The sequence below is a fragment of the Triturus cristatus genome, chromosome 1_2 (assembly GCF_964204655.1).
Source record: "Triturus cristatus chromosome 1_2, aTriCri1.1, whole genome shotgun sequence".
Classification (NCBI taxonomy): domain Eukaryota; kingdom Metazoa; phylum Chordata; class Amphibia; order Caudata; family Salamandridae; genus Triturus; species Triturus cristatus.
In genome coordinates this window covers 1,174,998,324-1,175,025,865 of record NC_140580.1, presented here as the reverse complement: position 1 = coordinate 1,175,025,865, position 27,542 = coordinate 1,174,998,324, and the positions used below count along the sequence as shown (strand labels likewise).

General features: G+C 50.7%; 1 protein-coding gene across 2 annotated transcripts in view; it reads left to right on the top strand.

Moving 5' to 3' along the window:
* The window catches only part of NUP188 (nucleoporin 188), a 1,223,536-nt gene that overhangs the window by 686,407 nt on the left and 509,587 nt on the right, over positions 1–27,542 (top strand). For both annotated transcript variants that reach the window (XM_085614037.1, XM_085614036.1), the window contains exon 24: positions 3,696–3,829. In XM_085614037.1, coding sequence (XP_085470163.1) covers positions 3,696–3,829 — 134 coding nt within the window. The remainder of the gene's footprint in view (positions 1–3,695; positions 3,830–27,542) is intronic.

Sequence of the window (27,542 nt, the reverse complement as noted above, 5' to 3'; positions counted from 1 at the left end):
CAGTTGCTGGGGGCAGCAAAAGGCAGAGACAGCTTACAAAGGTGGCAGACCTTTGAAGCCTCTCCTCTCATGGACCCAACCCATCCTGGGGGAGGAGGCATGACAGCTCTGCCCAGGATGGGCTTTGTTTCTAGACCCAGAGAGCGGAGGCTTTCAACCCAGCGGTCCAGAAACCTGTCTGGTGGTGGCACATGGCGGGCAGCCATTCAGGAATCACACCAGGACCGGTCGTTTTTCAGCGTGCATCTTTAAGATGCCCTCTATGCGCATTGTACATTAAATCCCACACTGGCATCAATGTGGGTTTAATGTGTTGAGAGGTTTGCTACCAAACGTCCCAGGTTTTAGTAAAGCCATTATGGAGTTCGTAATGACGAACTCCCAGACCATATACTCTTTATGGCTTTACAACACTTAGTGTCTAAGAATGTACTTAGCGTGTGTGGGGGGGGGGGGGTAACCATGCAAAAAGGCGCACTTTTCTTTACAAAAAATAAACAATTCCTTTATTAATATCTGTAGGAAAGTAGGATCTGCTTCTATGGTTACCCCCAATTTTTGCCTGGTGTTAAGCTGTTACTGACTAGTCTGACTGGGATCCTGCCAATCAGGACCCCAGTCCATCTGCTTTCTCCCTAAATTGTTATGATCAGTACTTGGGTACATCCCAGATTGGATACTGGGGTACCCTTATAAGTTCCAAGTATATGGTACTCAGGGCATAGGTACCGCAGGGGCCTCCCATGGGCCTAAGCATGCAGTATGCCACCCATGGGAGACCATTCAAAATGGAACTACAGGCCTGCCATTGTAGCCTGTGTAAGTTGGTGCTAGCACCACTTAGTAAAGATATAGGATTCCCATATCTAGGGTCACTGCACTTAAAACCTATGTCATCCCTAAAGCAGGCCTTTGCACACCTGAAGACAGGGTGCTTGGTTGGGCACCGTTTACGGTGTGGGGGTATGATCTCTAGCACTGGAAGGGCCGTCCGCTAGGCTCTCCATGTCCCCAGTACCAGTCTTCCAGACCCAGACAGCACAAAATGATTGCTGCCGACCAGAGACACCATTCTGCCCTCCTGCTGCTGAGTCAAGCTCGACAGGGGAAGGCACAACAATAGGTATCCTGTCACAGGAAGATGTGACCACCTCCCAGACAGGGGTTAGTGTTTTCGGGCAGGGTGGGTGCGCTTGCCAGAGCCACTCAGTCTGCATGAGGAGCACATTTGGCGTCCCCATGCATAGTCCAGTTCAAAGCAGTCCTGGGAGCCCTTGGCTCCAGCTCTGGTGCAAAACTGGACAAAGTACATGGGAGTAACCTCCCCTCTGTCCGGCCCCTCCCCTGGGAGGGACCTCTGAATCATTCCAACCCTTCGCTGAGAGTACTTAAGGGCTTACCTGGGTATAGTTCTTTAGATTTGTCGTGGAATAAGATTCAGATCCGACCCCACTTCTTCTTTTACTGTCTGGGCACTCTGGACTTCATTTGGGCTCGACTTAGTCTCCCTTCCAGTCTGCTGCATCGTCTGTGGGCATCAAAGACACCTGAAGGAATCTCCCTTGGAGTGAGGGAGTCACTCCCCTGCATTCGCAGGCAATGCAACTAAGTCGACCGGTCTGTTGATCCTGAGCTTCCCCAGACACCAAACGGCCCTGCAACAGGTGGTGGTTTCCCACAGCTCCCGAAGCCTGCCCTGCCCTCTCACCAAGTTTGAGGCCAGTATTCCCAATGGGGGTTGCAATAACGGGACCCCTGTGCACCGCGTCAACTTTCAGTTGCAAAGGCGTCTTGACTTCTCTCCAAGAAGATCTTCAGGCTCCAAATAGCGCCAACCTCGAGCATCTCCTATGACCAGAATCTTCAGCCACACCGCATCGTGGCCTGCATCTTTTGGTGAGCTGCATGAGTTCCTCTCACGACTCCAGTGCTTCCGGCCTGTGGGTCCATTTGAGGGTCACCTTTGTTTCTCTTTGGCTCCCCTGATTGCTCGGGCCTGCCCTGACTCTCCTGCTTTTGGTGAGTCCCCTGGACCTTGATAGTCCCGACGTTGCTCCTTCTTCAGTTCCTGCGTTGGTTGCATTTGCCAAGGCTTGTAGGTACTCCCGCCGGACACCGACCCCTCAGCACTCATCCTTCGTTGGACCGCCCGTGCATGGCTTCTGGTCTTCCTCAGCATCACCTGGTCCTAACAGCTGCGGAGTAAAGGTCCTCGTCAACTCTCCTGCAACACCCGACATAGGAGAGCATTCGTCTTCCAAGTCTCCTGGTCACTCCTGAGTGACATAGACTGTCCCCTCTGCTTACAGGTACTTCTCATCTAGAATCCACCTTCAGATTCCACCGGACACTTTCTCCTCTTCCAGCAGCGGCATTTTCCTGAAGTTCTCCATTGGAAATGATGGCGTTTTCCGACATCACTTCACACGTATGCCCCCCGACTTCCCTGGTGTAGGTAATGTGCGTACTAGGGTATCCAGGGTGGGTTGGCTCTCCAACCTTCTGTCTTCCACGGGGTTTCTTCAAGGTCTGCTGGCAAGGGTCCTTAATCTTTAAAAATCCAACCATGACTTACACGTAGACTTGTACGGAGCATACAGTCGTGTATTCACACTGCACACGCTCTCTGTGGGGCTCCTAGTCACTCACCTTGGGTGGTTCCTTGGTTCCCCAGCACTTAAACGTCCTCTCGACATTGTCTAGACTCCAGTCGTGGTTCTTATACCACTTTCTTAGTATATGGTTTGGTCCCCACCTGGGGCCCACTGTTTATTTTGTGCTATTTACTGTGATTTTTTGCTAAGTATTGTGTTCATTGTGCATATCTCCGGGTAGGAGATATTTGTATGTGTTAGAGAGTATTATATAATAAATACATATTTTTATAAATACCTTGTGTGAGTACTTTTCACTTAATCTATACTATAAGGTTGCATTCGGGTAAACCAAGCTGCTTTACACTTCTTCTGGACTAAGCCTGAAGGCTGCTCTCCACAGCTACCACTTGGATAGCTTTCTAAGGTTTTCTAAGACCTCTTAAATCACGATATGGGTTGTCTTAACCTTTTCAAAATACCAGGGGTTTGTGTGCGGCCTTTTACCAGTCCTAGTAGTATATGAATATCGTATATTTATGTGTGAAAGTTCCACCTTTGCCTCTTCGGAAGTGTCATCAACAAGTCAGTAACACATTTTCTTAAATCGGCTACTGGCCGCACTAGGCCTCTTGGCAGCTAATAAGCTATACAGGCACGGATGCCTACCTGGGCTTTGATACTTGTTGATGACATTTCTGAAGAGGGAACGGTGGAAGGCTAGGACCTTAGCTGGCAGGAGCAGGGGGTTAGGGGGTTAGGAGCTAGAGCTGAGGAAGACGGTGGAGTACTGGGTCACAGGACTAAGGTTACACTGTGTGGGCTCTAAGGACTTAGGAACCTAAGGTGGCAGCACAAAGGAACGTTTCATGGGTGTGTGGTGGAGCGGACTGTAAAGCCTTAGGGGGGTAGAGATGCCAGCTGAACAAATTACTCCAATTGATTGACCTCGGTGACTGATAATGAGATGGGTCTTTGGCGACAACATTTAGGTGGTGAGGTGCAGCTGTGGAAATTGTGGATTTTTCTTGACCCTGTACAGGTGGTTGTGGGTTTTATTTAATGTTTTATTCCTTTTTTCTTCCCATATTTCCTCTTTAGCATTGGTTCCGAAGGGCAGGGGCAGCTGCTCATCCAGACCGTGAAACTGGCCTTTTCTGTCACCAATAATGTCATCCGCCTGAAGCCACCTTCCAGCGTTGTCTCTCCGCTAGAGCAGTCCCTCACTCAGCACGGTATGTAGTACCTTCTCTACGACACTCGCCTACCCTGCCTGGCACACCCTGCTACCTCCCAGCTGTGTACCTTGGACAGGTTGCATCCAGACAGCTGCCTCTATCTCGGGGAAGTTTTGTAAGTTGCAGTGAATACTTCGCTCCCGCATTGTGATGAAATTATAGGGTGTGGTTGTGCAACTTCACCGTGTAAAACACTTACCAACCCCTTTAGGCCCAGTAGGTATCATATGTCAAACCTTCAGCGCAACTCAGGGTAGCTGTGGCTCGTAGCACCAAGGCTTACACATAGGAACAAGTGGAAAGCATTTAAACAGCTCCAAAACAATTGAAGGTGACAAGACACTAAACAAATCTGACCTCAATTTATAAAAATAGACTGAATTTTTATGTGTTTTTAGACACCACAACAAAAAGATCCACCAGAGGTTTCCAGAGATATAAAATGTACAAAGTATGGTAAATCAGAGTATCTCACTCAACCGGGAACAAGCATTGGAAGATTCAACTAATTTGACACTTAAAAGGTTTTTCTGCAGAAGGTCTGGGCAAGCTGTAATGCTGTCAATCTAGGTGACTAACTCCAGTAGGGAGTCAGTCAGTGCGACCAGCAGGTTCCTCAGAAACCGTTACCTTGGCAGGCGAAGCAGTCTTCAGACAGTTCTAGGCCTTTTTATCCTTTGCAGTGTTTTCTTTTAGAAGTAGTCCTCACGCAAGGGATTAAGGATACTTAAGATGCACAAAGGTTGGTCTAGATGTGATGCGGTTGACGGAGGTCTTGCTGCAACTAGTCCTTGGTCCACAAAGGTGGTCCTGATCAAATGGTCTATGTCCAACAAAGTTCTCTCAGTGCTGGCAGGAGTCCAGTCGCCAGTGGACTACCAGTCACTCAGTATAGTAGTCACAACCCTATCCTGCCTGGGTTGATAACTTATCCTCTGGAGGTCCCAGCTGCACTCGGACTACACTCTCGGGTTCAGTAAACTCAGGTGCAGCTTTGTTCATTGGGCCCTGGTCTCTGGTGCTGCATGGTGATGGTTGGCGGCGGGTTTAAATCTTTGGGATACCAACTTAGCCCAGCAGGCTTCTTCTGCTCTTGTGTCCCTGTACTGTAAACAGGTGGCCAGTCAGCTCGCCCTTGGAGTTAGTTGGGCTCTGGAGAGGACTTCTTCTTGAACAGGACATGGCAAGTGCAGTTCCTTTCTTTTTCTTCCACTAGGTTCAGCAGGTACAGTCCACGCCGGTGCAGCCTCGTTGCTGGTTCCATGGTGCTGCAGCGCAGTCCTTCGGTCCTTCTTCTAGTCCAGTCGAGATCTGGATGCCAGGGGTGCCCCATTTATTCTCAGCAAATGGCCTCCAGTTTGGATGCAGTTGGTTGCCGATGGGCTACCAGGTTCTCTCCCTCCTGATGACCACTTCCTGTGAACTGTGGCATCTGGTTATCCCCAAGATGTACCATTCTGCCCACTTCCAACATGGCAGAATCCCTGGAGATGAGGGACCTCCAGGGGTTCTCAAGACGACTACAGACAACTTCTCCTTGAGCAGGACATGGCAGGCTCAGTCCCTCTCTTTTGCTAGCCAACTCATACAGCAGGTGCAGTCCATGACTGTGCAGTCTCTTTGCCGGTTCCAGGGTACAGCAGGGAACTTCTTCTTCTGTCCTTTTCCAGTCCACTCAAGATCTGAGGTTTTGGTGCCTACTTATTGTGAGAAAGTGGCTCTGTATATACTGTTCCCAAATAGGTACAGTGTGTACAGAGTCCACAGTCCCCAGAGGTTTGGCAGAGGCTTAAGTTAGATATAACCTTACTCTCTAAAGTGGTAGCTTGGTCGAGCAGTAAGGCAGTATCAGAGGACAGTGTAAAGCATTTGTTGTACACACTCAGCCAGCAAATGGTCTCACACACTCAATAACTGAACTCTAGGCCAATGGTTTATATACAAAATGTCTGTTTTATTTCAGAACCATCAATAGGTATTAAAATATACTTTCTCAGAATGAGATGCTTTAGGTAAATACTTTTGCAATATGCAATTGACTTTTGTAAATACTGGTTACAGGTTGTTGCAATAGGCAACACAATTTCAAACACAATAATGCATTGAGCTCAATGGAAGTTTTAAGTTATTTGCAATAGATTACTTTCAGGATTACTTTTGTAACTCCAGGACTGGATCCTAGATTCAGTCCTGGGACAGTTCTTAGATACAAGTGATAAAAGTCGACTTAGTTACTGTTGTGATTTTTAGGCAATATTTTGCTATTTTAAAAGTTGACAGAAGAAATTTCATAGAAAACAGTCAATGATTCCCTATGGGAGAAAATTCAAGTTGCAGGTATAGTATGTTCTCATTACTTTTGTAATCCGTTACTGGGCTCCTAGGCTCAGTACTGGGACCTCGGTCTAAAACAGGTAAGTAATTACGTTTTCACAGTTGGTACGATTTTTAAAGAATATTTGAAGTTTGCAAAAATCGACAGAAGAAATTTCGCAGAAAAAGTCAATGATTTCCTATGGAAGAAAATTGGGTTACTGGTAAAAGTACGGTTGTGAATATTTTTCAGGGTCAGTGCTGGGCACCAAGATACAGCACTGGGATCTCTCCTAATAGCAGGTGAGTATTTTCGTTTTCGTTACTCGGTTGATTTTTGGTGAATATTTTAAATTTTAGAAACTCCACACTTAAGAAGAAATTTCAGAAGAAACCAGTTGTTACCCTATGGAGGAAAATTGGGTTATCGGCTTTTGGGTAAGTACTCGACTGGCAGAGTTAAGGTTCTGGGCAGAGACTCGGGGGGGGTCTCCCAGGGTCAGGTAGGTACAGTTGTTACACCCTCAGCGGTACAGGGGCAGCTGGGTGCAGAGTGAGTTAGGCCCAATGTTATCCTATGGGAGGAAGGAAGGCCTTGGTTGGTGGCTGCTGACTAGCAGGCCACGCAGCTGTGGGAGCTGGGCTCCTGGTCACTTGCTCAGGGCAAATGGGAAAGTAGATAGGTGTAGAGGTTACACTGCCAGGACCACTCGGGCGGCTGGATGTAGGATGCTTTTGAGCCTTAGGGCGCTCACTGGATTTCAATGGGAAAGCTCCTGGTTGAAAAAAGGCTGCAAGCTCGGGGACGAAGATTTTTCATGTGCCACCACCACTTCGAGAGGTAAGTTGAGTAGTTGGAGGATAGGTAGGTACCCCGGAGTTGGGCACAGGGGGCCGCAGGGCGCCTGGTGCAGGGGTGCCTTTTGATGTCGGGAAATCTTACCCTCTGTTGATCGTGGTTGGGGGGGGTACCTGGTTCTGAGGCTGCAGGCGTCGTCGGGAGCATCGAGGTGAGTCCTTGGGTGCCGGATTTGAGGTCACAGTCGCCGGGGGGACGGTCTCGGGGTCTTTGTTCACTCCGGCACAGGCCAGGCTTGGCTGGTGCAGGGTTTGCGGTTCCGGGCTGATGCCAGGGGTTAGAAGCTGGTTTTGAGCAGAGCCTCTGCTCATGGGAGTCCCAGGTGCTTAGAGCTAAAAGGTAGCCAGGTCCTCTGGGGTTTGTGAGGTTGCTGGCCACAAAAGGTGCCGGGATGTAGCAGGAGCAGGTTCGAGGGTCGACAGGCCGGTAGGGCTGGGGCCAAAGCAGTTGGTGTCTTCCTCTTCTTAGCAGCTGCACGGCAGGTCTTCTTTCTTCTTGCTCTTCTTTGTTTTTCGGAATCTGGAATCTAAGGAAGGAAAGTTCAGGGTGCCCCTAAATACTAGATTTAGGGGTGTTACAGGTAGATAAAGGGCAGGGACCAATGGGTCCCCGTCCTGGGGTGGTGGGTACACCCCCTATTCTGCCTCTCTCACAATTTGGGTTAGACCCTTTAGTCGCACTGTCTTAAAGTTCATGCCGCCTCTGTGAGCTTCCCCGGGCCACTTGCTGCCCCCACTCTGGCGGGAAGACTGGCCGGAAACCTCAAGTAAGGACAGGGGATGTGCCAGCCTGCCAACCCCCCCCCTCAGGTGGGGGAGGCCAGGTGAAGCACAATTCCGGTGCTCGCCATCTTGAAGATTGGAAGGCCCTGCCCAATCAGGACTAGGCTACTGCCCCCCCCCTCCCACAGGAGAGTGGCAGGATAGGGGGTGTACCCACCCCTGGGCAGGGACCTATTGGACCCTGCCCTTTACCGAACTGTATTGCCCCTAAATCTAGTATTTAGGGGCACCCTGAACCTTCCTTCATCAGATTCCAGATTCCAAAAAAGCAAAGAAGAGCAAGAAGAAAGCAGACCTGCTGTGCAGCTGCTAAGAAGAGGAAGACACCAACTGCTTTGGCCCCAGCCCTACTGGCCTGTCGACCCTCTAACCTGCTCCTGATAAATCCCGGCACCTCTTGTGGCCAGCAACCTCACGAACCGCGGAGGACCTGGCTACCTTGTGACTCTGAGCATCTGGGACTCCCATGAGCAGTGGCTCTGCTCAAAGCAAATTTCTAACCCCTGTCATCAGTCCAGAACCGTGAACCCTGCACACGCCAAGCCTGGACAAAGACCCCGAGGAAGTCCCCCCGGCGACTGTGACCCCGAGTCCGGCACCCAAGGACTCACCTCGACGCTCCTGACGACGCCTTCCGCCTCAGAACCAGGGACCCCCCCAACCGCGATCAACAGAGGGTAAGATTTCCCAACACCAAAAGGCACCCCTGCGGCCCCCTGTGCCTGACTCCTGGGTACCTACCTATCCTCCAACTACCCAACTTACCCCTCGAAGTGGTGGTGGCACCTGAAGAATCTTCGTCCCCGAGCTTGCAGCCTTTGTTCATCCTTGAGCTTTCCCATTGAAATTCATTGCGCGCCCGAAGGCTCAAAAGCACCCTGCACCCAGCCACCCGAGTGGCCCTGGCAGTGTAACTTCTACTCCTACCTACTTACTTCCCATTTGCCCTGAGCAAGTGACCAGGAGCCCAGCCCCCACAGCCACGTGGCCTGCTAGTCAGCAGCCACCAACCAAGGCCCCCCTGCCTCCCATAGGATAACATTGGGCCTAACTCACTCTGCACCCGGCCGCCCCAGTGCCACTGAGGGTGTAACAACTGTACTTACCTGACCCTGGGAGACCCCTGAGTCTGTGCCCAGAACCTTAACTCTGCCAGTCGAGTACTTACCCAAAAGCTGATAACCCAATTTTCTTCTATAGGGTAACATTGACTGGTTTCTTCTGAAATTTCTTCTAAGTGTGGAGTTTCTAAAACTTAAAATATTCACCTGAAATCAACCGAGTAACGAAAGCGGAAATACTCACCTGCTATTAGGAGACATCCCAGTGCTGGATCTTGGTGCCCAACACTGACCCTGAAAAGTACTCACAACCGTACTTACCACTAACCTAATTTTCTTCCATAGGAAATCATTGACTGTTTTTCTGTTAAAGTTCTTCTAAGTGTCGATTTTTGCAAACTACATATATTCTTTAAAAATCGTGGCAACTGTGAAAACGTAATTACTTACCTGTTTTAGATAGATGTCCCAGTACTGAGCCTAGGAGCCCAGCCCTGGATTACAAAAGTAACGAGAACATACTTTACCTGTAATTTAAATTTTCTCCCATAGGGAATCATTGACTGTTTTTCTATGTCAACTTTTAAAATAGCAAAATATTGCCTAAAAATCACAACAGTAACAAACAAATTTACTCACTTGTTTCCAAGACCTGTCCCAGGACTGAATCTAGGATCCAGTCCTGGAATTAGAAAAGTAATCTATTGCAAATAACTTAAAACTTCCATTGAGCTCAATGCATTATTGTGTTTGAAATTGTGTTGCCTATTGCAACAGCCTGTAAGTATTACCTACAAAAGTCAATTGCATATTGCAAAAGTATTTAACTAAAGCCTCTCATTCTGAGAAAGTATATTTTGATACCTATTGTTGGTTCTAAAATAAAACAACCATATATTTTTTATATAAACCATTGGCCTAGAGTTCAGTTCTTGAGTGTGTGAGACCATTTGCTGACTGAGTGTGTACAAAAAATGCTTTACACTTTCCTCTGATACTGCCTTACTGCTCAACCAAGCTACCACTTTAGAGAGTAAGGTTATATCTAACTTTAACCTCTGCCAAACCTCTGGGGACTGTGGACTCTGTACACACTGTACCTATTTGGGAACAGTATATAGAGAGCCACTTTCTCACATCTGGGCACTATCAAGGGCTACCTTTCTGCTCTTTCAGCCTTTCTCAGGCTGCCTGATCAGCCCTCTCTTTTCAAGTCCCCTGTTGTCAATAGATTTCTCGAAGGCATTACTCACCTTTTCCCTCCTATTCCTTTTGTGATGCCTCAGTGGGACTTGAACCTGGTTCTCACATACTTGATGTGCGCTCCCTTTGAGCCTCTTCATAACTGTCCTTTGCGATTATTAACTTTGAAAACTGTCTTCCTAGTGGCCATCACCTCCGCTAGTCGTGTGAGTGAGCTCCAGGCTCTTTCATGTAATCCTCCATTCCTAACAGTTCATCCAGACAAGGTTGTGCTTCGACCACGTCCCTCGACCACGTCCCTCCTTTCTGCCCAAAGTAGTCACTGCCTTTCATCTCAGGCAAACTGTCACTCTGCCCACTTTCTTGCCGCCTCCGCACCCTTCAAGAGAGGCTCCACCGTCTGGAGCCAAAACGTGCGCTTTTATTCTATCTCAACCGCACACAACAGTTCCGGGTGGATGACCAGCTCTTTGTTGGCTACGTGGGTGCCAAGAAAGGCCGAACTGTGCACAAGCGGACTATCTCCCGATGGGCTGTCTTGTGCATTAAAGCCTGTTACTCTCTGGCTAAAAAGGAACCTCCGGTAGGGCTGCGTGCCCATTCTACCAGGGCCACAGCAGCTAATGCAGCATTGGGACGCGGTGTCCCCCTGCAAGATATCTGTCAGGCAGCCACGTGGGCCTCGCGCATAATTTCAGTAAGCACTATTGCCTTGACAGTCAAGTCCGGAGAGATGGCTTCTTTGGCCGGTCGGTTCTCCGTGACTTTCTGGTGTGATTTCACTTCGCAGACCCTCCACCGGGGTTGGTATTGCTTGGGTATGTATTCTAAGGTAAGGAATCTGTCACTAACATGTCTCTTTGAAATGCACAAGTTACTTGTGTAACGATATATCTGTAAGAGACATTAGTTAGTGATAGATTCCTTACCGCCCGTCAATCCTCCCCGTTCTGCGAACTGTTCTCTAGGGTTCAGGTCATCTCATTCTGATGGATACATCTGCCAGTGGATTCCTCACCTTGTGAATATCCCCTGCGCCAGCATTCCACTGAACTTTTTTCCCCAGCTCTCTACGCCTACGTGGACGTCATAATACATCGGCTCCGTTTGCGACTCCGTATGACGTCACCGGAGCCATAAGAGAGCCACGTCGGCGTGATGACGTCCGTTCCCTTTTTTCCGCGCCGTCGATGCGCAACGGTTTTCCAGCACTCTCCTGCTACTTTGTAGTCTTGTAGTGGGTTACTGTTGGTGAATTCACCATGTCTTCGACTAGGAAGTCAGGTTTCACACCTTGTAGGGAATGTGGGGGCCACATGTCGATGACCGACCCACATGAAGATTGTTTGTGGTGCCTTTCTTCTGACCACAACGTGGAAGACTGTTCCACCTGCAGAAGGATGAACCCCAAGGCCTTAAAGGAGAGAGAGGCGAAGCTCTTCATGGCCAAGGCTAAGAAGGAGAAGAGAGGTAGGAAGAAGGAGAGATCGAGGCCGGAGTCGTCGACTTCGCATTCTTCGAAGTCGAAGAAACACCACAAGAAAAGAAAGCATAGCTCTCGGCGCCGGTCTTCGAAGAGCAAGGCTTCGAACTCGACTTCGCCTCGACGTCGAAGTAAGGATGTGTCTCCTTCTCCATCTCCTAGGAAGTCTCCAGAGAGATCACCTTCGCCGAAGCGGTCCCCGGCGCAGTCTCCGGCGCAGTCACCGGTGCCAGTGGAGTCTTCTGCTTCTGAGGTCGAGCAAGAACAGGAAAAGGAGCCTTCTCCTGAGCCGGCTGATCCTGTGGCTCCTGTCGAGGACTTTTCGGCTCCGGTTCCAGGTATTCCTCAGCCGGATCCTGGATCAATCCCTTATCCACAGTTCCCGACTCCGGGTGTGGATTCGACGCATTTTCTAAATGCTATGTATGGGATTTTTCAACGGGCTGCCTTCCCATCCGGCGCACCTTCTGGTCCCGTGGGTCCTATGGCATACACCTTGGGAGTGCCGCAGCATTATGCTCAGGCCCCATTTATGCCCTTTTTGCCAATGGCTCCTTCGTGGCAGTTTCCGGCGCCGTCTGGGGATCCATCTCGACTTGGATTGGATCGGCCTTCTTCGGAGCCCTCCTCGACGCCGACTCCCTCGGCTGCGCATCCGGCGCCGACTCCGGCGCCGCCGACTCCACGTGCGGTTTCGCCGCCGGCGCCGGTTCCTCGGATCCGCTCAAGGAGAGAGGCTCAGAGAGGAATGTTATAGGGAGGAGGTGGAAGAAGGTGAGGTGGATACATCTTCCGACGACTTTTAAGGGATTCAAGAGGCTAGTGGTCTTGATACAACTCCGGAGTGGGAGCATTCTTCTACTATATCCTCTCCACCGCAGGAACTGGCTCCTTATCATTTAGTAATAAAGAAGGCCGCAGAGTTGCTGGACTTGCAGTTGCCCTCTGCTGAGTATAAACCAAACCTTCTGACTGAGGTACTACATTCGCCAGCCTCGACTAGTGAACCCTTGTTGCCTTTTAATGAGGCTATCTTCGAGCCAGTTATTGGCGTCTGGCGTAAGCCACTCTCTTCGCCGGCAGTCTCCAGACAGGTGGCAAGGAGATATAGGGTGGCTCCTGGGGATCCAAGTTTTCTTTCTTCCCACCCTTCTCCAGAAAGCCTGGTGGTGCAGGCTTCATGCTCGAAGCATGCTTCAGGAGCCTTTCCTCAAGACTCCTGCAGATAGAGAGTCTAAAAAGGCTGATCAGGCAGCTAAAAATACCTTTTCTTCAGGGAGCATGGCGCTTAAATCCACTAATGCCACCTTCTTACTAGGGCGCTACGTTCATGCTCTTATGGACTCTATGAAATCATTAGCCCCTAAGTTGTCAGAAGGGGATAAGGCGTCTGTTGTGGAGGTGGTCTCTGACACTCAGGCTGCTGCAAGGCAGGTAATTCAGTCGGGGCTTGATACGGCTGATTCCGTAGCAAGGATAATGGGATCGTCGATAGCCACTAGGAGGCAAGCGTGGCTTCGTTCTTCTGGCTTTTCTACGGATGTTCAGGCCACCTTGGTAGATTTGCCTTTTGACGGACAAAATCTTTTTGGCGAAAAGGCTGATTCCGCCTTGCAAAGATTTAAAGATAGCAGGGTAACGACGAAATCTTTAGGTTTGCAGACTCCTGCTAAAGGATTTGAGCTTAGGAAATTCAGAGGCTTTGGCAGATCTTCATTTCGCTCCTTCCGGCAGCCTCAGCAGCAGCAGAATCCCCTCTATTGGTCGTATAGAGGAAGACAAAGAGGACGGAGAGGTTCTGGCCGCAACCCATCTTCATCTTCTGCCTCCTCTGCTCCCAATGAAGCTTCAGGGAAGCAGCCCTAGATCCCCCATCCTAGATCATGTGAGACCTGTGGGGGGTCGGGTGTCCCATTTTCTGCGAGGTTGGAAATCTGTTACAACCGACCTTTGGGTTTTAAACCTCGTGGAGACTGGGTACGCCCTTCCCTTTCGGGAATTTCCTCCCCCTTACCCTCCTTGCCAGGGTTCCTGCTCGGAAGACCATCTGCTTCTTTTGCAGAAGGAGGTTCTAGCTTTTCTTCAAAAGGGTGCGATAGAGGTGGTTCCAGAGCAGGAAAGGGCTCAGGGATGCTACTCCCGGTATTTCCTGATTCCCAAGAAGGACGGCAAATTGTTCAGTGGAATGCTGGCGCAGGGGATATTCACAAGGTGAGGAATCAACAGGCAGATACTGTATCCACCAGAAAAAGCGTTACCGAAGGTATGTAACTTGTTCTTCAGGGCCCTAGTTCTATTGCACCAGTAATCGGTCTCTGGCATGGCTCTGCGTTAATGGCGCGGAAAGTCGTTTTCAGAACTGACGTCCGCATGCATGGGCGCGGCTAAGTAGCTCCAATAACGTCATCTCGATGAATACGACGCCAGTGGTGTACACGGAGCCGCACAACGCCGCCTACCGACACGCAGGGGTACTGCTGGCGAAAACGTTCCGGATCCAGTCTGACGCCTGGGGATATTCTAAGGTAAGGAATCTATCACTAACTAATGTCTCTTATTTGTGATAGTGTGGTCGAGCAGCATATTACATTCCATTTTTGTCCACGGCAAAACAATCTAACAATGGAGTTAATGCCCTTCACATTATCACCAGGAGGAGGAGTCACTCTACCTTGTGAAAAAAAAACTTCTTTGAAGAGTAACAACTTGCACACATCTGGACCCAACACTTGATAGCAGGAGTATGCACAGCATGTGAATCTACAGCACTTCATGCCACAACCATATGCTTACAGGGTAAGTAATATATTCCTTCCTCGTTGCGATAACTAGCTTGTCATATGAGTGAGCTTCAGGCTCTGGCGGGCTGCCTTAAACCACTTTCTTTCAGGACAAATCGGTGCTGAAGTCTAGGGCAAAGTGACGACCAAAGGTTGTGGCTGCCTTTCATGTTTAACAGCCCATTACAATTCTGATGTTCTTTTTTCCGTCTCACACTTTGAAAGAGGAGGAGAACCGCCATCGTTTGAAACACACAAGAGAGCGGAGTTTGTACATCAATCACAACAAAGACCATCGGACAGATGATTAGCTCTTTGAGGGATTCTCTGCGGGCAAAGAAAGGTATTGCAGTGCAGAAAATGACTTTCTCCAGGCGGACAGATCTCTGCATTAATATCTGCTACATGCTGGCCAAGGTGCAGCCTCCAGAAGGACCAGGGGCCCATCCCACCAGGGTCAAGGCTGTTTCCGTAGTTTTGGTACATGGAGTGTTTTTCCTGGATATTTGTCAGGGCTTAAGGTGGGCGTATGTGCACACGTTCATGAAGCAGTGCTGTCTTGACATCCGGATCCAACGGGAAGGGTATTTTGACCAGTGTGGTCCTGCAGGACATCTTGCTCTGAGCGGTCCCATAACCTTATTGTAGGAGAGTAGGGTCTGCTTCCTATGGTCACCCCCACTCTTTGCTTTTTGCTTTACTGGTTTTCAATTGGTAAGGATCACCTTAAGAGTCCCTGTACAGTGTACCTTAGGTACCCAGGGCATAGGTGTACCCTAGGCCTACCAGGGGCTGCAGCATGTATTATGCCACCCCTGGCTGGCCCCCCATCATGACACAACTGGCTGATCACTCAGCTGGGGCAAGGTCGTGTAATCACCCCTTGCTTAGGTATAGTATTCCTATACCTATCTTATATATAGACACATGGGTAACCTGTAAGCCACTCCTATGGCAGGCCTTAACAATCCTGGAGGCAGAGTGCTTGCTAACATGTGAGATGGGGCTCTAGCATGAGCTGAGCCTGTCTGCAGCTTTCGGAACCATGTCCTTATAGCTGTTCTATGATATCATCTACCATATACGCTTAAAGTGCCTTATAATCCTCGCAGTTATGGTAACTATGGTTTGGCTCTATCAAAACATGTCGTGTAAGGTGTCTAACACTGTGGAATACTACCCCCCCCCCCCCCCCCCCCCACCTTTTCTGGCGATGAGGATAGTATTCCCCCCTGCTAGAAGGAGAAGACATGTTAAAATCCTACTTACCCGGTTAAAGTTAACCAGAGCCCCAGCATCACAAAATGGATGCTGCTGCCACGGACACAAGTCTGACCTCCTGCTGCTAGGAGTCCTTCCAGCAAGGGAGGCTTGGACAATAGGTTTCCTGCCTTGGGAGGTGCTAGCACCACCCCAGACAGGACTTAGTGTATTGGGGCAGGGAGGGATGAAAGAAACGAGACACTGCCTGGGGCACACAAGGTGTCCCATGCATAGCCCGGTTCAAACCGGTGCTGGGGCACTCCAGCCCCAGCCCTGGCGCGAAACTGGACAAAGGGAAGGGGGTGTAACCACCCCCCTCCCTGGTCCCACCCATAGGAGGGACCTAGCAGGTAGTCCAGCTCCCCAGATTAGTATAAGAGTGGGAACTGAGTCCCTAAGACTTTAGATTATCCTGAACTGAAACTAGACACGAAACTCTGGACCTTCGACATTCGACGACAAGAAGACTGAAGAATCTCCCTTGTGGCCAAGGAGTGGCCACCCTGTGCAAACAGGCACCATCAAGCGACCTGCCGTTTGCTTTGCCCAAGTTCTACTAAGGAACCGAATGCAGAGCCCGACCAGCGCCTTGACTTCCAGACTTCTCCGACCCTGCTCCACATCCACAGCAGAGCTGAGATCCGTGGAGGCGACGAGAGACGTGGGACCGGCTACCTGGGAAAATTGGCGAGTAGCTTCCAGCGCAGCTTCTGAGGCATCCTCGAAGTTGTGCTCTGGGGATTGAGAAGCCCCAACCCCGAGTACCATCTGCACCGAAGATCAGCCCTCCACACTCCACGAGTTCTGCGTGGGGCCCTTCTGCATTTTCCTGCTCGACGCGTCTGTCCGGTTGCTGGCCTGTTGGCTAGTACAAAAGGGGGTGGTGATGGACGGAGCATCAGAACCAATCAAACACTCACACCCAGTCAACAGATCTGGGTTTGATCCATCACCGTTCTTTAGCCCACTCTGCCACCCCAGTTCAGACATGGCCATATGCAAATCAGTCTGACCCTGTGCCTCATGGGAACAGTCCAGCCCGAACTGCCAAGCCATGCCTTCCCTGGACCGGAAACAAGCTTCCTAGGACCGGTTTCTGGCATTTCAGCCGTCTTCAGCCAGGCTTGCTTGAATCCAGTGGCAAAGTGAGCAAGGGACTCACGTCTGAGCATACCCTGCCAACTTATGGCGAACAAAGCGGTACAAAAGGGGGTGGTGATGGACGGAGCATCAGAACCAATCAAACACTCACACCCAGTCAACAGATCTGGGTTTGATCCATCACCGTTCTTTAGCCCACTCTGCCACCCCAGTTCAGACATGGCCATATGCAAATCAGTCTGACCCTGTGCCTCATGGGAACAGTCCAGCCCGAACTGCCAAGCCATGCCTTCCCTGGACCGGAAACAAGCTTCCTAGGACCGGTTTCTGGCATTTCAGCCGTCTTCAGCCAGGCTTGCTTGAATCCAGTGGCAAAGTGAGCAAGGGACTCACGTCTGAGCATACCCTGCCAACTTATGGCGAACAAAGCGGTACAAAAGGGGGTGGTGATGGACGGAGCATCAGAACCAATCAAACACTCACACCCAGTCAACAGATCTGGGTTTGATCCATCACCGTTCTTTAGCCCACTCTGCCACCCCAGTTCAGACATGGCCATATGCAAACCAGTCTGACCCTGTGCCTCATGGGAACAGTCCAGCCCGAACTGCCAAGCCATGCCTTCCCTGGACCGGAAACAAGCTTCCTAGGACCGGTTTCTGGCATTTCAGCCGTCTTCAGCCAGGCTTGCTTGAATCCAGTGGCAAAGTGAGCAAGGGACTCACGTCTGAGCATACCCTGCCAACTTATGGCGAACAAAGCGGTACAAAAGGGGGTGGTGATGGACGGAGCATCAGAACCAATCAAACACTCACACCCAGTCAACAGATCTGGGTTTGATCCATCACCGTTCTTTAGCCCACTCTGCCACCCCAGTTCAGACATGGCCATATGCAAATCAGTCTGACCCTGTGCCTCATGGGAACAGTCCAGCCCGAACTGCCAAGCCATGCCTTCCCTGCCTTCCCTTGTTTCCGGTCCAGGGAAGGCATGACTTGGCAGTTCGGGCTGGACTGTTCCCATGAGGCACAGGGTCAGACTGATTTGCATATGGCCATGTCTGAACTGGGGTGGCAGAGTGGGCTAAAGAACGGTGATGGAAGAAACCCAGATCTGTTGACTGGGTGTGAGTGTTTGATTGGTTCTGATGCTCCGTCCATCACCACCCCCTTTTGTACCGCTTTGTTCGCCATAAGTTGGCAGGGTATGCTCAGACGTGAGTCCCTTGCTCACTTTGCCACTGGATTCAAGCAAGCCTGGCTGAAGACGGCTGAAATGCCAGAAACTGGTCCTAGGAAGCTTGTTTCCGGTCCAGGGAAGGCATGACTTGGCAGTTCGGGCTGGACTGTTCCCATGAGGCACAGGGTCAGACTGATTTGCATATGGCCATGTCTGAACTGGGGTGGCAGAGTGGGCTAAAGAACGGTGATGGAAGAAACCCAGATCTGTTGACTGGGTGTGAGTGTTTGATTGGTTCTGATGCTCCGTCCATCACCACCCCCTTTTGTACCGCTTTGTTCGCCATAAGTTGGCAGGGTATGCTCAGACGTGAGTCCCTTGCTCACTTTGCCACTGGATTCAAGCAAGCCTGGCTGAAGACGGCTGAAATGCCAGAAACTGGTCCTAGGAAGCTTGTTTCCGGTCCAGGGAAGGCATGACTTGGCAGTTCGGGCTGGACTGTTCCCATGAGGCACAGGGTCAGACTGATTTGCATATGGCCATGTCTGAACTGGGGTGGCAGAGTGGGCTAAAGAACGGTGATGGAAGAAACCCAGATCTGTTGACTGGGTGTGAGTGTTTGATTGGTTCTGATGCTCCGTCCATCACCACCCCCTTTTGTACCGCTTTGTTCGCCATAAGTTGGCAGGGTATGCTCAGACGTGAGTCCCTTGCTCACTTTGCCACTGGATTCAAGCAAGCCTGGCTGAAGACGGCTGAAATGCCAGAAACTGGTCCTAGGAAGCTTGTTTCCGGTCCAGGGAAGGCATGACTTGGCAGTTCGGGCTGGACTGTTCCCATGAGGCACAGGGTCAGACTGATTTGCATATGGCCATGTCTGAACTGGGGTGGCAGAGTGGGCTAAAGAACGGTGATGGAAGAAACCCAGATCTGTTGACTGGGTGTGAGTGTTTGATTGGTTCTGATGCTCCGTCCATCACCACCCCCTTTTGTACCGCTTTGTTCGCCATAAGTTGGCAGGGTATGCTCAGACGTGAGTCCCTTGCTCACTTTGCCACTGGATTCAAGCAAGCCTGGCTGAAGACGGCTGAAATGCCAGAAACTGGTCCTAGGAAGCTTGTTTCCGGTCCAGGGAAGGCATGACTTGGCAGTTCGGGCTGGACTGTTCCCATGAGGCACAGGGTCAGACTGATTTGCATATGGCCATGTCTGAACTGGGGTGGCAGAGTGGGCTAAAGAACGGTGATGGAAGAAACCCAGATCTGTTGACTGGGTGTGAGTGTTTGATTGGTTCTGATGCTCCGTCCATCACCACCCCCTTTTGTACCGGCCTGTTGGCTAGTAGCCTCAGTGACGACGAACCCTTAACTTTCCACCGCTGGTTTGGCTCCTCCAGACTGGCTCCTGCTTCCCTGTGAAAGAGAAGCACCTCAGACCTTCCTGGTCTGCACCTGAAGCGAATTTCGACTTCCGCGTGATTGCCTTTGCCAAGGCTTGTTGACTCCAATCGGGACGCCGACTCCGCCATCAGCAAGATCCTTCGTGGGACAGCTCGTATCCTGGTTCTGGTCGTCCTCGACGCCTCCTGGTCCACGCAGCTGCAGAGACAAGCTTCAAGACATCACCTGTGTTCCGCACAACATCGCCTGGTCCCTTCCTGGTTCCACCCGGTCACTGGCTCGTGACCCAGACTTTGTCCCCTCTGCTTGCAGGTGTTCTCCCTTCAAGATCCATCCTTGGGTCCACCGGACATCTTCCTCCTGGTCGCCTGCCAGCATCTTTTCTTCAGGCCTCCATAGGATCCAGCGACGACACCCGACACATCTTCACACCTATGCACCCGTCTCCTGTGGGTGAGGTAACGCGAGTACTCCGGTGCTCCAGTGGATATTGACTATCCAAGTGTCCAAGTCTTTATTTGCTTCCTCCTAGTTACTCCGGAAGGGTCCTTACTCTTCCTATTTCTAACTACTACATTCCTATTGACTTTAATGTAACCCGCATGTGTGTTTCCACACTGCACACGCTTCCCGTGGGCCTCCCACTTCCTAACTATTGGTAGGGTAGTGTAGCCCCAGCGATGCCCTAGGCCTACTCCCTGTTCGTGACGTGGTACTTATACCACTTTCTTAGTATATGGTTTGCGTGGCCCCTAGGCCCAACTGTATTTTTCCTGTGTAACTTAATGTATGCTACTTAAGAAATTGTTGGTACTTAAACCTCTGAACTCATAAAGAGTGCTGAGGGTATATGTTAGAATAAATACATTCTACTTTTATATATACCTGGTGTGGTGTCCTTTCATTTGGTATTCAAGGGATTGTACTGGTATAACAGCTGGCTTCACATGCCATACAGAGTTTAGCCTAAGACTGCTCTTGTCCATGCTACCACTAGGATAACTGGTCTATAAGGTTGACTTTACAACCAATCACCATAAGGGTTGTTTGGACAGATACAAGGTGTACACTAGAACTAGTGACATCATATATCAGGCCAACTTCTCACACTTATCACCCGGAGAGGTAATACTTTGATGTATTATCTAAGATGACAATTCTACGGTTAGATGTGTCCATCACAAGAAAAAGTTACTTACCATCGGTGACGCACTTTCCGGATCTAGTGTGATGCCTGGGAATTTTCTAAAGGTGACACATCAGCTGTTACATAGAGTATCCACCAGAAGGAGGGTTTCCTGTAAGTAACTTGGTCTTTTGGGGTGTTCTCAGTATCAGCAAAAAAGGACCCCATCTGTCCTAGTCTGGTAGCTATTTTAGTTCTCCTTTTGTATTCAAGAACTGGTCCTATGTTTAAGTGCAGAGTGCAGTAATGTTTATACTTCACATCCTTAGTTTATCAGACCTGGTACATCAATCTACAGCCTAGAAACCAGTATCCTTATCTTGTTTCTCACCAGTTCTCCATTTGTTGACAAACCAGAACACTTCAGAAAGACCCAAGTCTACCTGAAGGAAAAACTTGCCATACAGCCAAAAACTTCTTGTTTACTGAAATCTAGCAGGTTGCAACGTGGTCCTCATTGTGCTTACTTAATTCAAATTTACTATTTAATTATCTGTCAATACATGTCCTTTCTTTTTTATAACATGTACCCTTGACTGGACTTTGAGGTTACGTAGTTTGATTCAGTCAATGTCGTGCATCCTACAGTAAATCCCACACTGGCATCAGTGTGCGTTTACTGTGCTGAGACGTTTGATACTAAACTTCTCAGTCTTCAGTGTAGCCATCATGGTGCTGTGGAGTTCGTGTTGACGACCTCCCAGCACCATATACTCTTAATGGCAGCACTGCACTTACAGTGCCCAGGAATGGACCTGGGTACTGTAGGGGCACAGGGCTCATGCACCTGTGCCCACACCACTGGCATAGGGCACCCAGCTAGAGGGGTGACTGAGGTATGCCAGGGCAGTGTGTGTTGTGGGCATGGCACTCAGGGATGGGTGCCATGTCGACTCTTTGTTTTGTTCAGCACCCAGACACTCAGCCTGCAAAGGCAGTGTGTGTGTGTCAGGGTACAGGGCCTCTAAGGGTGGCACAATAAGTGCTGCTGCCCTTAGGGGCCTTCTCTGGTCACAAGGCCCTGGGCACCTAGGGCATCATTTACCAGGGGCTGACATGTGACCAGAGATGCCAATTGGGTTTTGGCCTTTTAGGCAGTTTTTAGGGAAGGCACACAGGTCCTGGGCACCTGATTGGCAGGAGTTCAGGGCACAACAAGGAAAAGTGCATCAGTTATCAGGCAAAAAGTGGGGTGGTTACTGCAACAGAAACCCACTTCCTGACACATGGGAGGACAGGTTTGTTGGTACTTCTGGCTCTTTGCGATCCTTGAGGTTGGGGTCTTTTGGCTGTGCCTCTGCCCTTGTTCCTGATGGGGGTCGTCATGCTCTGTGATGGGCATGTCTTGGAGTTTTGTCGTTCCCTGTGTGTCCCCGACTGGTTCCCCTTCCTTGTCTTTGGCTGGGGTTGTAGTCCTGTTGCATGTTGTCATGACATTTTAACATATGTCCCTTGTCTCCGGATGGGGCTGTCTCTGTTCTGGCAGGGTTGCTGCTCTGTTCTTTCTTCGTTCCCTTCCTTTGGGTACTGCAGTGCCGGGCACTGCTCTTTATGGTGTTGTTCCTCACCATTCCTTTTTCTGCTCTTTCGCACACTGTTCCTTTTCTCTCACAGTTTTGTCTGCTGGCTCCACGTCGTGGTGCGGAAAAGTTCTCCAAAGAAAACTGACGTAGGCGCGCCGGGGTGGGACTTATGTGACTTCGCTGACGTCACGTACGCGGACGACGCCTGGGCGGAGTCGCATGATGGCGTCCCCCCGCGCAGGGATGCTGGGCAAGAAAGTTTTCCGTGTTCAGTCTGAGGCCTGGGGAGAATTCTACGTGAAGGAATCTGCGGCTAGAATCGTCTCTACCAGATACATCGTTACCGAAGGTAAGTAACTCGTACTTCTGATGGATACATCTGCCAGTGGATTCCTCACCTTGTGAATATCCCCTGCACCAGCATTCCATGGAACTTTTCTTTCCCAGCACTCCACGTCGACGTGGGCGACGTCATAATGTATCGGCTCCGCTCGCCACTCCGTACGACGTCACCGGAGCCATAAGAAGCCCACGTCGGCGTGATGACGTCAGTTCCCTTTTTTCCGCGCCGTCGACGCGCAACGGTTTTTTCCAGTGCTCTCTAGCTACTTTGTAGTTTGGCCGTGTTACTGTTGAAAATTTGGTATGTCTTCGACGAGGAAGTCGGGCTTTAAGCCCTGTAGGGATTGTGGAGGTCTGATGTCCATGACTGATCCGCATCAGGACTGCTTGTGGTGCCTTTCTTCGGACCATGATGTGGAAGACTGTGCCTGCTGTAGGAGGATGAATCCTAAAGCACTGAAGGAGAGGAAGACTAAACTCTTTTTGAAGAAGATCGGTGAGGAGAAGAGGGGAAGAAAGAAGGAGAAGTCGAGGCGGGAGTCGTCAACTTCGAGGTAGTCGAAGTCGAAGAAGCATCATAAAAAGAGAAAGCATTCTTCTCGACGTCGGTCCTCGAAGAGCAGGAAATCGAGGTCGACTTTGCCCCGTCGGCGTCGAAGCAAGGACTTGTCTCCTTCTCCTTCGAAGTCTCCGAGAGGATCTCCTTCGCCGAAGCGGGCTCCAGCGCATTCTTCGGCGCAGTCCCCGGCGCAGTCACCGGCTCCATCAAAGGCGTCGACTCTGGTTCGAGTGGAGTCGGAGGTCTCTATGGATGAGCAGGAACAGGAAGAGCCTGCTGCGGTGCCTGATGAATTTGCGGCTCCGGTGGAAGATACTGCGGAGCCGATGCCGGATTCTCCACAAAGGGATACAGGGTCTGTTCCTTATCCACAATTCCCGGCTCCAGGTACCGATTCAACACAATTTCTGAATGCCATGTATGGTATATTTAATAGGGTGGCCTTCCCATCCGGAGCACCAACTGGTCCCGTGGGTCCAATGGCATATACGCTAGGGGTGCCGCAGCATTATGCTCAGGCCCCCTTTTTGCCCTTTATGCAGATGGCGCCTTCGTGGCAGTTTCTGGCGCTGATTGGGGATCCGTCGAGGCTTCAGATGGATCATCCTGGTTCGGAGCCTTCTTCGACGCCGGCGCCGCGTCCGGCGCCGCCGACTCCGGTACCTCTGGCTCCACCGACGCCGCGTACGACGGCGCCGGCTCCCCGGATTCGATCAAGAAGGGAGGCCCAGAGGGTATTGGAGGAAGGAAGTTATAGAGCAGAGGTGGAAGTAGGTGAAGTCGACACTTCTTCGGATGAGTTTGAGGGAATAGAAGAAGCAAGTGGTTTGGATACGACCCCAGAGTGGGAGCATACTTCTGCAAGATCTTCTCCACCACAGGAATTGGCATCCTACCATGTGGTGATTAAGAAAGCCGCAGAACTATTAGATCTGCAGCTACCCTCTGTGGAGTACAAGTCTAATTTGCTTACGGAGGTGTTGCACTCTCCGACGTCAACTTCGGAGCCTTTGTTGCCTTTCAATGAGGCCATCTTGGAACCGGTGTTGGAGGTGTGGAGGAAACCTCTTTCTTCTCCGGCGGTTTCCAGACAGGTGGCAAGAAGGTACAGGGTTGCACCTGGGGATCCTGATTTTTTTTGTCTACGCATTCATCTCCGGAGAGCCTGGTTGTGCAGGCTTCTTCTTCGAAACATGCTTCGGGTGCATTCCCTCAGTCTCCAGCAGATAGGGAGTCCAAGAAAATTGATCAGGCGGCTAAAAAGTCCTTTTCTTCAGGAAGTATGGCACTGAAGTCATCTAATGCCACGTGTCTGCTGGGGCGTTATGTTCATGCTTTGATGGACTCTATTAAATCTTTAGCCCCTAAATTGCCTGAGGGTGATAAGTCATCCTTCTTGGAGGTAGTTGTGGACACTCAGGCAGCTGCCAGGCAGGTGATCCAGTCAGGGCTGGATACGGCGGACTCGGTGGCAAGAATTATGGGGTCATCTATAGCTCCGTTCCTATGGATTCTCGGCAGATGTTCAGGCCACATTGGTGGATCTGCCATTTGATGGACAGAAACTGTTTGGGGAGAAGGCAGACTCTGCCCTTCAACGATTTAAGGACAGCAGATTGACGGCAAAGTCCTTGGGTCTGCAGGCACCTTCTAGGGGTTCAGCTTTTCGGAAGTTTAGGGGTTTCGGAAGATCATCCTTTAGCTCCTTCCGACAGCCTCAGCAGCGGCAGCAGCAGCAACAACAGAATCCCCTCTATAGGTCCTATAGAGGGAAGCAAAGGGGTAGGAGAGGTTCTGGTCGCAACCCCTCTTCTTCGTCCTCCTCCTCTGCTCCCAATGAGGCTTCAGGGAAGCAGCCCTAGATCCCCCATCCCGGATCATGTAAGTCCTGTGGGGGGTCGGGTGTCCTACTTTCTACGGGGTTGGAAATCTATTACAACAGACCTTTGGGTTTTGAACCTCGTAGAGACTGGGTACGCCCTTCCCTTTCGGGAGTTTCCTCCCCCTTACCCTACTTGCCAAGGTTATTGCTCGGAAGACCATCTGCTTCTCCTTCAGAAAGAGGTTCTGGCCTTGCTTCAGAAGGGTGCAATAGAGGTGGTTCCGGGGCAGGAAAGGGGTCAGGGGTGCTACTCCCGGTATTTCCTGATTCCCAAAAAGGATGGCAGATTGCGTCCGATTCTGGACCTCAGAATCTTGAACTTTTACCTGAAACAGGAGAAATTCAAGATGCTGACTCTTGTGCAGGTTCTTCAAGCGTTGCAGTAAGGAGACTGGATGGTGTCGCTCGACTTGCAGGATGCATACTTTCATGTCCCAATCCTGAAGTCGCACAGGAAGTTTCTCCGTTTTACGGTTGGGTCGCAACACTACCAGTTTGCGGTTCTCCCGTTTGGTCTTACTACCGCACCTCGAGTCTTCACAAAGGTGATGGCAGTGGTGGCTGCTCATCTCAGGAGGTCGGGATGATTCCGGTTTTCCCCTACTTGGACGACTGGCTTCTGAAGGCAGAGTCCCCAGAGATGGTGCAGCGTCATCTGCATGTAACATCTCGGCTGTTATTCGACTTGGGTTTCTCGATCAATGTGCCCAAATCTCACATGGTGCCCTCTCAACGCAGCCTGTTCATAGGGGCGGTACTGGACACTACTGTGTGTCGAGCATTTCCTCCACCTCAAAGAATTCTCGACATTCAGGAGATGGTCTCTTTATTCCACAATGGAGCGGTTGTTCCAGTTCTGAAGGTCCTTCGCCTGCTCGGTCTGTTCGCCTCCTGCATTCTGTTGGTCAACCATGCACGCTGGCACATGAGGGCGCTCCAGTGGTGCCTCCGCAGGCAGTGGTATCAGCACAATGGAGATCTCAGGGAGTCGATCAGGATCTCCGGAGAAGCTGCAGTGGATCTTTCTTGGTGGAGCGTGGAGGGCAACCTGTCTCAAGGGAAGCCCTTTCATCTGACTCAGTCGGTGGCCACAGTAATTACGGATGCATCCACTTTAGGGTGGGGTGCTCATCTGGGGGATCTGGAGATCAAGGGTCTTTGGTCTCCAGAGGAAAGGTTGCTTCACATCAAGCTTCTGGAATTGCGGGCGATTCGTTTTGCACTCAAGGCCTTCCTTCCTCCCTTCCCTTCGCGGTCTGTCTGTTCAAGTCCTGACGGACAACACTACCGCGATGTGGTATATAAACAAGCAGGGAGGAGTGGGGTCATGTTGTCTCTGCAGAGAGGCTCTGCGTCTCTGGTCCTGAGCTCAGGACCATCAGATTTGTCTGGTGGCAAATCATCTGGCCGGGGTGCTGAACTTACATGCGGACAGTCTGTCGGCAGTTCTCCGCCGACCACGAGTGGAGGCTCCATCCGGAGGTGGTTCGTCACGTCTTTCGGACGTGGGGGACACCTCGGGTGGACCTGTTCGCCACCTGCGAGAACGCGCACTGCCCCTTCATTTTGCAGTCTCCAGTATCCGATGCAGGGGGCGTTGGGGGACGCGTTTCAGTTGAGTTGGGGCTCGCAACTCCTTTACGCGTTTCCTCCCATACCCTTGATTCCTCGGGTTCAGAGGAAGATTCGCCAAGACCGGGCCCAAGTCATATTGATCGCCCCGGATTGGCCAAGAAGGGTGTGGTATACAGATCTTCTCCACCTCTCCTCGTGCCCTCCGCTCCGTCTCCCTCTGAGGGCAGACCTCCTCTCGTAGTCGGAGGGGCAGGTTCTACACCCCCACCTCCAGAGCTTACACCTTCATGCCTGATGTGGTGGATGTTATTTTATCGGCCAGGCGACACTCCACCAAGTCCATTTACTCATATAGGTGGTCTAAGTTTGTTAAATGGTGTGGAGAGAGATCCATTGACCCTCTAAAAGCCCATCTTTCTGAGGTGCTCCAGTTTGCCCTTTCCTTGGCTCAGCAGGGCTGTGCTGTGGCCACGGTCAAGGGCTATCTATCGGCCTTATCAGCTTTTCTATGTCTTCCTGATCAACCGTCATTATTTAAATCTCCGGTTGTACTGAGGTTTATCAAGGGCCTTACAAACATGTTTCCTCCCACTCCTTTTGTAATGCCACAGTGGGACCTTAATCTTGTTTTAACCTTTCTGATGGGGTCCCCATTTGAGCCTCTACATAGCTGTCCTTTGAGGCTGTTGTCCTTTAAGGTGGTCTTTCTTGTAGCCATAACCTCGCAAGGAGGGTGAGTGAGCTTCAAGCTCTTAGTTCTAAACCCCCTTTTCTTACATTACATGCTGAAAGGATGGTTCTCAGGACCAGGGCTGGTTTCCTGCCAAAGGTTGTTACTCCGTTTCATTTGGGGCAGTCCATTACCCTCCCTGTTTTTTATCCTCCTCCACATCCTTCCAAAGAGGAGGAAAGACTCCATCGCCTGGATCCAAAGAGGGCTGTGAGTTTCTATCTGGAAAGGACTAAAGACTTTCGTCTTGATGATCAACTCTTCATTGGCTATGTTGGTCATTCCAAAGGAAGAGCGGTGCACAAGTGCACTTTATCGAGATGGATTATACTTGCCATCAAGATCTGCTATGCCCTGGCTGGTAAGACCCCTCCTGAGGGCATTAGAGCTCATTCGACTAGAGCAAAGTCATCTACATCTGCTTTGGCCCGGGGTGTTCCTGTGGCAGATATTTGTAAGGCCGCGACTTGGGCCTCCCTCCATACCTTC